Source organism: Capsicum annuum, chromosome 8 (assembly GCF_002878395.1).
Source record: "Capsicum annuum cultivar UCD-10X-F1 chromosome 8, UCD10Xv1.1, whole genome shotgun sequence".
NCBI lineage: Eukaryota > Viridiplantae > Streptophyta > Magnoliopsida > Solanales > Solanaceae > Capsicum > Capsicum annuum.
The window spans coordinates 90,150,140-90,160,593 of record NC_061118.1 but is presented as its reverse complement, the minus strand read 5'-3'; the positions used below and the strand labels follow the sequence as shown (position 1 = coordinate 90,160,593).

Here is a 10,454-nt window from a genome sequence, read left to right as displayed (position 1 = left end):
TCAAATTGCTAAAAGCATTATCTAATGTGACACCCATTGTTATATCACAGAGTTCAAAATATTATAAAATCACCCTTGTCAAACAAGTTATATAACTATCAGTTTTACTCTCCTCAACATATTTATAGCCTAAAATTCTTTTTTGTACGTTCCAGTCATGATCAATTCAATGAGCAGTAACAATAAAATAATTACTACTATTAAGAATACAACTCATATCAGAAGTGATAGATACTCTACCATCAAAATAAGAAAATAAGCAACGAAAAACATGATAATATTCACGTCAATATTCAAAAATTTTTGCTTTAATTGTATTTCTTGAAAAAACTCAAAAATCAGGATTATCCATTTTTTAAATATAATGAATAAAATCGGGTTGTTCACCAAAACTAAACCACAATTATTTTAGCTAATTTTTCATGATCTCTATACTGACTATATGTGAGTGATGTGCTTGGGCCAGTCGGATTACAAAAATTTAAAAAAAAATTGACCATATTAGAATTTCGTACAGATTGATTAGTCCCGGACAAGAATGTACCATTTTTGTAGCCTTAGAGATAGCTTCTAGACAATCAAATTCAGGAACAAAACCTCTCAAATGTCTAGTTAGTCATTTTGTCCACCCTACGATCCCCCAATCAAATACTTCATCACATCCTTACATTTATTGCAAGTAGCAGTAACTTTCTCCTTATTCTGGATCAGAAATTTTTAAACGGATAATCTCTTAGGACGTTCAGTCTTTCCTAATCTAGTAAACGTAGGTAAATTTTCTACTTCATCTTATTCTCAAAATTTCGTAATCGAATTAATAATGGTAAGGTCTCTTCTAACTCCCGCTCTTCTACATCTTCCTCTTCCGCTAAGTCTACATCAAAACTATCAAAACATCTATCTAAAGCCTCATGATCTACTAAATTATCTGAACCAACTTTAATAATACAGAGACGTTGAATAAAAGTATCATCAACATGAGTAAAATCATTGGTATTAATTCTAAATCTAGGCGGTAATGATTTAGGACTACCCCCACCCACCTCTACTACTACTAGTACCCTTATTTTTTATTCTCATAAATTTTGAAACTTTGCTAAAAATTATTTGACAAAATGATCTATTGCATTCTTGTACTTGCACGAGTTTGTAAAGGCCTTTGTCATTTGAACCCCTCAACCCATCATATTTTAAATCTTTTTTTTACTTGGCTGTTAAACGTGTAGCACAAATGCTAACACGTAATTAAAAAATCAAACTCCTAAAAACCATGTAAAAAATGAGATGGAAACGAGTTTAAAACCTCAAAAAACTTTTCATTTTCTCATTCTTCTTCTTTACATCTAGACACTCGTACTTACACTTTTTCATTTTTTCCTTCGTTTTCACTTAATTCTTCGACTGTTCTTATTGTTGTTGATCGATTATGAAGTTATCTATGAAAGTTTATCAACGTATTGTCCTAATTATTTCTTGTTCTAGCTTTTTTGTTGGTTTTTGTTTGAGTTATTGTGTCGTTTTTCTGCTTTTTAGATTTTGTCAATTAACACTATTTTTGTTGAAATTTTTTGGTGGTTTTACTTTGTTTCATGTCTATACTTTGTTGGAATTTTAAGTCTTCATAAAGTCCAAAATAACAAACACAAACTATCACGGTGAAAAAAAAACAATGACTAAAATGGGGTCATAATTAAATTGAAAACTGCACTAAAAAAATCAGAGTACAACGACAGGTTAAAAAATATTAATGGAGAAAAAAGTTGGAGAGAGAAGATCGAGAAAGAGGAAAAAAAAAGCTAAAATTTATCCAACAATGATGATAGAAGCAAATGGGGAAGAAAATGTCTAATATAAGCTCTAATGTGACTGCTAGGCCCTATTTACAAGGTCTCATAATCTTGTTTTGTTTGTATCACACACTCCTGTGTGTGGTTTTATGCCACATAGGATGTCAAGTCAAAAAAGGAGTTTAAAATATTGTGCTTTGATGAGTTGAGGGGTTCAGATGACAAAAACCTAAAAAGAGGTATCCACATTATAAACTCGGATAGGTACAAGGATCCAGAAGATTATTTTGCCAAATTATTTTCTTACCACTACTTTTGTTACCAACATACATATTTAATGTGAAAAAAATTAAAATATGAAAAACAAATAATACAAATATAACAAAAACTAATAATAAGTAAACAAATAAAGATGAAAATTTGAACAAATGAATCGAACGAGTAAAAGTAAATATATATAACCAAAAATCAGATTGAGAGATGACAATTGAAGCTTGCTTCAAAAAAATTCATCCATTTAGCCAAACACACAAAATATTAAAGAGTATTAGAGCATAATTAATAATAGAGAGTCTTTTGGCTTCCAACATAATTATTATATATATATATATAAAAGTTGTTGACTGGACTGAACAACCAGCAAAATCATTCAGGTCCGCATCGATCGATGTACCGGGGTCGGGCCTATACCGGGTTACTGAAATCAGTATCGGCGTTAGAACCGATCCGGAACGGACCAGCCTGATTTCTTTGCCACACTTAGTATAAATGTTATATTTTTAAGTTTAAAAATCTTCTATTAAATATATTACTTTTGGTTCCTGTGGTTATAAATGTTAGCCTCCCATAGCAACGTAATATGTTTTAATAATGACAAACTAATAGTTGACAATTTGCAGGATACAGAAGATCTCTAAGCATGAAGAATATACTGCACAAGGCAAGGAGCATCCATCCACAAAGAAACCTGTGCTAAATATGAAAATCACATCAATCAAAGATATTACTGGACATATCTCATGGCAAGGCAAAAGAAAGGATGATCGAAGATCAATCACCACAAGATCTCTCACGGCAAGGCAAAAGAAAAGAAAATTACACCCTCTACATGGACAGATCTGATATGGACATGTATGGTTGTGAGAAAGGAAGGTTGCACCACATATGAACATATCTTATATGGTGCAAATCCCTCAATCAAGAAATCAATTCAAATCCTTGATTGAGAAGAAATCCCTTGGGTTTCCTTATGAAGAAAGGAAGAAGAAGCTGTTGAAGTATATAAAAGCCAAGACTAAAGATCGAAGAATACACGCAACTTCAAAGAAAATTCTTAGTGTGTCTCAATCTTAGTCTCCATAAAACTTTGTACTTCTCAGTTTACAATAGTTACACAAGAGTAAGATTGAGTCAACTTAATCATACCGATTGAGGTTATGTCACAAGATCTGAAAATCAAAATAAGCTTCAAAACTTGTTCACTATACTTGTACTTCGGCTCTCTTTGAAAAAATCTAGGGAAACTTTGAAATTCAAAGGGACTAGAAGTAGGCACCACATTAGTGATGCGAACCAGGATAAATTTTTGTATCTTTATTTCAATTACTTATTTACTTGCTTATTCGTTTAAATCTAATTTGTTTTGTTAAATATACTGATTTGTAGGTGCGTCGACTGTGAAGAATTATCAGTCGACTCAAAGAAATTTTTCAATTCACCCCCTTCTTGAATTTCAATAAATATATAGAAGGTCGGTTTTATAATCGCATTACGAATAAAGTATGTATGACCCTTTTCACAAAAAATCTTGCATGAGATCAATGTATACTTGTTTTCATACTATTCAAAATTATAATTGGTCATAAGACACCATTTTGTTTCATAATAATGAGGATCTTTTTCCTCATTATCCTCCTTCCCCCGAGTAAATAAAATTCTCACCTATTTTTTGTGCTTGACTACATATATTGTGAAATACACTTACATATGATGCACCATCGAGCCTTTTGCGCACTCCACCAATCTATGAGAAATGGTGAAAAATGAAAACTCCCTTTCCTCCTTTCAAATTAAAGATCAAACAACACAATTTTGGCCATTTAATTTTAGTAGCTTCCCTTAATTTTTGGCAAACTTGTTAAAACAACTATAGAGAAGGTTGACCTTATTTTGAGAGAAGACAGGGCCAGTATAAGGATTTTTATGCAGAGAAACATTTTTTTAAATAAATAAAAGTTTTACAACTAAAGTTTGATTTTACCATCTCTTTCTTGACAATAATTCATTATAATTAGAGACAAAATAAGCAAAATGCCACCCATTACCGAAGAGCAGAAAAATCAAGACGTGCAAGGTATTTTCTTCAATTCTTTCTCATATAATCACTCAACAAAGAAAGTGAGGTAGTTATCATTTCTAATTATTATTTTTCTAATCCTCTTATTTATTTTTAAGAAATTTATAATCTTGCTTGATTATGCAGACATCATTCAAGATGGATTTAAAGGAGCTGCCACTACATGTGCTCTTACTTCTCTAGTTGTGGTAATCTATTCTCTCCATTTCCAAAAGTTGCTTTTTTTTTTTTTTTTGGAGGGAGTCAAAAAGGGGAATATTTTATTCAAAGTCAGTATTTATAAAAAAGAGGATAGTCTGGTACATTAACCTCGGATTGAATCATAAAAGTTTATTATAGATAGGCACTCTGCATTTCTGCAAGAGAGTGTTTCCAAAACTCGAATATTTGACCTCTTAATCACATGGTAGTACAAGTTACACCAAAATTTCCCTTCTCGATATCTATATCAAATTAAATTAATTAATTTTAGCAGGAGTAATTAAAAATTATTTGCGGATATATATCACTTAATCATGTTTACGTGATAACACGAGTAGGAAGGGTTATCAACTTTTTATTTCATCAAATTCATCAAACTACTTTTTTGTAACATAAAAATCACTTTAACTTCAGTTAATCGTCACAGAAAGCCCGACATTAATTTTTGTGACCTAAAAATCATTTAGTTTTGTGTAAGAATCACAATAAGCCTCTCAATAATTTTATTGTAACCAGAACACCATTTAAATTCAGCTTATCTAAGTATCATATAAAATATCTCTATCATTCTCCTAGTGATTCTAATGATACGTAGGCAAAGTTTAACATTTTAAGAACAAAAATTAGTTAAACGGTTTTTGTGATACTTAAATAAAGTGGAGCGGTTTTTCTATTACAAAAAAATAATTGGAGAAAGAATATAAATGTCACTTCAGATCAAACAAATTTCACAAAAATGAACATGAAATTTAAATTTTGTTATGAAATAATAAAGAATAAAGAAGAAGAATAAATAGAGAGAGAAGAGACTTCTTTATTTCTCTTGAGGGATTCTCTTGTACGAGAGATTATAAGATTGAGATTAAAATGAACAAAACCCCTCTATTTATAGGGGAAAATACTCCTAGTTTCAGACTAAAATATAGATACTTCAAATCCTAATAGATATCAACTAGATCTTGATAGACATTCACTATAATGTAAATACATTTATAACACTCCCCCTTGAATGTCTAGATAGATAATGTGCCTCGTTAAAACCTTACTAGAAAAAATCCAGTGAAAAAAAAATTTAGTAAAGGAAAAAGAGTACACATCTCTAACAATACGCATTTCGGTTGCCTCACTAAAAACCTTACAAGGAAAACCCAATGGGACAAAACCTTGAAAGGAAAAAAGAGCACAGCGCGTATTAACTCCCCCTAATGAGAACATTCTTGAACCTTTGCATCCCGATCTTGTGCACTATCTTCTTGAAAGTTGCAATTGGAGAAGATTTGGGAAATAAATCAGCCACATTGTCACTTGAACGAATCTGTTGCACGTTAATATCACTATTCTTTTGTAGCTCATGTATGTAGAAAAACTTTGATGAAGTGTGCTTCGTTCTATCTCCTTTTATGAATCCTCCCTTAAGATGTGTTATTCATGCTGCATTACTCTGTATAAAACTGTGGGTACATTGTCACATTTCAAACCACACTTTTCTCAAATGAGATGTATCATGGACCCCAATCAGACACATTCTCGGCTAGCTTCATGAATAGCTATTATCTCATCATGGTTCAATGAAGTGGTTAGATACACTGCTTTGTATATCTCCAAGATATGACAGTGTCCCTACATGTGAACACATTGCATATTTGAGATTGAAATTTATGCGGGTCAAATAAGTACCCAATATCAGCATGAACAATAAAATCAGAACTACAATCTTTAGAATAAAATAAACTCATGTATTTTATCCCATTTTGATGTATCCTAGTAGGAGCAGAAATATGTCTTGCTTAACAAATTGACTGAAAAGGCTATATCAGGCCTTATAGTTTTACAAGATACACCAGTGCACCACTTGCACTATGATATAGTACTTCATAACCAATTCAATTCGATATATTTTTCATGTCAGCAAACAATCTATTGCTTTTGAAAACTCTCCAAGAGTTCCAATGATATTCAAATCATCAAATTATATCTTATGAGGATAATAAAAAGTTTCTCAGAAACTTTATATGCTTCAGACATTTTGAATCCTTTAGGAATTTTCATATGGATTTTTGTCAAGTAACAATATCCAACATGTCAAGTGTGACATCTTCAAGTGTCTGGACTGCAAATCAAATAAGTTATATGCTTACCAAAATGTATCCTTTCAGGTCACTTGATAAATATTTCTACATCAGCATGCTTAAATAAACGTAGAATTCGGATCCTCGTAATCTTTTACAATCTTGGGCCAATATTATATCAAAGATATCATTGATGATATATCATTTCGTATCGATTCACAGTATGACATAACATTTTGAGATTTCATCACTTCATTATTTTCAAGTACCTGAACCTCTCATAAGGTTTCATGAAATGTTATGTCGTAGGTTCTTCAAGAGCATATTGCCTTCTTATTATGATTATTTGTTCTTTATTCTTTCCAAGGATTATTTTATTTGAAACCGATTGGTCTACCACGTTTCGCGTTTGCATAGACTTTGTCCTTTATGAACACAAAATAGGAACACTTGCAGCTTAAATATGAGTTGCGCTCGATGTTTGACTAGAATTATCTTTTGAATAAGGATCTGATGATAATTTATAATATATTTCATAGCTGCTTATAATCTTCCCCTTATGTTAGGAAAACTAACATACATCCTCCATCTTTGTGCATCATGATATATTCATTAATCGTATACCGAACATTAAAACTATTAGATGGAATAGTTGGTTCCTGACCTTGAACCAATTGAGTGGAAAGAAATAATCATAATTTAGTGGTCTAATACATACAAGTGCTATTGTATGCAACATATCAAATTTCAGACCAACACATAAAGTTTTGTTCTCATTAGTAATGGTTTAGATATTTATCGAAGGCATTCAATGTTAAACCATCATCATCAAGATGAATTGTCTTTATTACACAATCTGAAAGTTATGCTCTTAACTCAATTTTATTGAGCAAAAAACTTTATGAATGTCAAGCTACAAGTTGACAATAAATGTACATGTGATCATCTTATTGATGCATCATTTCAACATATCACATGATAGGTGAACGGGTCCTTTTTCACCTTTTATACTTTTCAGATTTTAAAGGATTCAATCCCAAAATTAGTTGGTCCAACCAACTTATCATGAGAACAAGCAACATTAAAAGTAATGAATTTTTGAATTCTTCAATATATGTTCAATGCTCAGTATGCACATCTTTGGGATGTCGATCGTTCATGTCAATATATGAACTTTTATTCTAGCAAACTCCAAGTTTACTTTAGTAAATTTCAGATTTACTATTACATGAATAAATTTTAAATTTGCTACTTCAGAACTAGATTTCAAAATAATCTTTCTCAATTATTTTGCCTTTTTCGGAGGTGGATTGTGATTTACTTACAATCACGAGCACGTTCGAATTTATATACAGTCACATTTACCCCTAGGGTCTAGATCTGATTTAGAATAATCGAAATTCTCATTTCCAGGAATGGAATATAATCATGCTTTAAGCATATCAAATTACGATAGCTACTACAAAAGTAAATTGAGGAATACATATGATTTATTGCTATCACATTCAATTCAAGGAATGGAGCATATTTAATGGGACATATTTCATGATTTTTCACCAAATACCCATTATTTTGTCGTAGCCATCATAATATCATCAATATGGTGTATTGAGATTCAAACTCAACGCCTTATCCATATAAAGGCGTCTTAGGCATAAATCGATGGGACTTAAACCCAGCACATTATCATCCCTTTTGATAATATATTATTCTTGAGGAATAAATTTAAAACATAAATGGTTCCAAACCAATTATTTTTCCTCAAACTCAACAATAATTATATTATTAGTAGCAAAATACAAATAACATAAGGAATTACTAACCTTGAAATTACTTTAGATTTATAATCTCACCTTATTTGGCAAAGTCTCGTGCTGATAACGTGTTATGAAATAATAAAGAATAAAGAAGAAGAAGAAGAAGAAGAGACTTCTTTATTTCTCTTGAGGGATTCTCTTGTATGAGAGATTATAAGATTGAGATTACAATGAACAAAACCTCTCTATTTATAGGAAAAATACTCCTAGTTTCTGACTAAAAGACAGATACGTCAAATCCTGATAGATATCACTAGATCTTGATAGATCTTGATAGATCTTGATAGACATTCACTATAATGTAAATACATTTATAACAAATTTCACTTTCTAGCCATTTCAATTTGTTAGCTTGTTCTATACAGTTTCTACATACCTTCTATACAGTTTCTATACATATCTTATACATATAAATATTCTATACGAAAATTATATAGTTTCAATACACAATTTATACAATAACTATACATTTTTCTTTACACATTTTATACAACAATTATATAATTTTTATACACTTTTTATATGTTTTTTATATATATTTTATACATATACATATTTGATAGAACTATACAATTTCTATACATATATCTTATCTAGATACATATTCTATATAACAATTATACCGTTTTATATAATTATATTTAATTGTTATTTTTAAACAATTAAAAAAAGCATAATATTTTTCAATTAAAAAATTTGTAGCATAAAAAAACTGAAAATATTTTTAGAAAAGGACCGAATGGCCCAAGTTGAAAACTATATCAGTATTATATATAGATTGTATCAATATGATATATAAACTGTATCTTAAATACATGGGATAAAATGACCCAAATTGAGAAAAAATAAAAATGACTATTATGTGGCATTAATATACCCGACAGGACATTTATGTCCATTGGCCCAAACTTGGTGTCTTTTTCTCAAAATAATTTAGCAACTTCAATTACAATAAAATGAAAGTTCAGAGGTCATATATAAAATTTATCCGAATACCTTGTGTGAATCTTTCTGTCCTTAATCTTTTTTCTTTCTTTTTTCAGTTTGCTGTTGGTCGTTACTGTCCATGGGCTAAGGCAAATATAAATTACGCTGGTAAAACATTCATCATATCTGCATGTAAGTAATCCAATCCAAAATCATCTATTTATCTTCAATTAATTAGATATTTCATTCTTGTATTCTTCCCAATGAATCCTATCATTGTTGTATTCTTCCCAATGAAGTTCAATTTTTTTTTCCAGCGACTGCAGCTTCTTTTGCCTTCAGTGCTGAACAGTCTATGGTGAAGAAGCACCGAGGTCATGATAGGTGGGAGTGACCATGACTCGATAAAATCAAGAAATTATTTGAAAAATAAAATAAATCTTGTAAGTAGTAATTATGTAGATAATATTCTGCTGGTGTTTCCCTTTAAATTTTGGAAATGTTGTTCTAGCTTAACGAAGTGCCTATGCTGTCTTTTTCCATTTACTTATAATGTTGTTCTCTACTCATTTAGTGGAAGAGTTCTCTTTTTTGCTATATATTTGTTAGCTTTAGATCATCTATGACATTTTGTGATATTTTAAAATGTGATTTCCATAAAATTACCATGTATTCTCTAATTTAAGAGCAAAATCTTTTTCCCACCAAGATGTGCATCTTTATGACTATATCGTGAGACGAACGCAAAAGAAAGAAGTGGCATTTGAAACAACCTTTATACGAGCGCAAAAGAAAGAAGTGGCATTTGAAACAACCTTTATGACTATATCGTCTGAAAAAGAATGCGACAACGGATGCAAAAAAAGAAAAAATGGCATTTGAAAGTGTTCTTGACTTAACATTTAGGTTTCGGCATAACAAAGTGCAAACCAAAGCTTGCACCGTCTTTTCCATCAAAATGTTCCCTCTTGAAACTTTGTAATATACTAACACACAATATTGCAATATCTTTCTCTTGATTTACTGGACAGTCTTTTTGCGACGGCAGTAGTATTTTCTTTCGATAAATTACACAAAAATTTACATAAAATATCGGTTTTCAACTTTACTCTTGACACATATCAACAAAACTCCACATCCTATTTTACTCCACCATTAACTCATGCAAGCTATTTTTTTTTTCAAAAGACTTCCTTCCCTAAAATCTCTCCCAAATTATAATCAATATTTATTTTTTTTTCAAAAGACTTCCTTACCTAAAATCTCTCCCAAATTATAATCAATCAAAACATCTTCC

General features: G+C 30.6%; 1 protein-coding gene across 1 annotated transcript; it reads left to right on the top strand.

Annotated features, from left to right (window-relative positions):
* The first annotated feature begins 3,799 nt into the window (after nucleotides 1-3,799).
* On the top strand, nucleotides 3,800-9,776 carry LOC107879638 (early nodulin-93-like). The gene is made up of 4 exons (XM_016726635.2): nucleotides 3,800-4,140; nucleotides 4,270-4,331; nucleotides 9,274-9,349; nucleotides 9,475-9,776. The coding sequence occupies exons 1-4, from the start codon at nucleotides 4,098-4,100 to the stop codon at nucleotides 9,549-9,551; spliced, it is 258 nt and encodes an 85-aa protein (XP_016582121.1). The 5' UTR covers nucleotides 3,800-4,097; the 3' UTR covers nucleotides 9,552-9,776.
* Nucleotides 9,777-10,454: the final 678 nt, after the last annotated feature.

What these genes read in the sequence shown, in the direction of transcription:
- LOC107879638 (XM_016726635.2), top strand. Translation starts at nt 4,098, where the DNA reads ATGCCACCCATTACCGAAGAGCAGAAAAATCAAGACGTGCAAG. An exon ending in GAAAAATCAAGACGTGCAAG is followed by an intron (nt 4,141 to 4,269) that starts GTATTTTCTTCA and finishes TTGATTATGCAG; the next exon opens with ACATCATTCAAGATGGATTT. An exon ending in CTCTTACTTCTCTAGTTGTG is followed by an intron (nt 4,332 to 9,273) that starts GTAATCTATTCT and finishes TTCTTTTTTCAG; the next exon opens with TTTGCTGTTGGTCGTTACTG.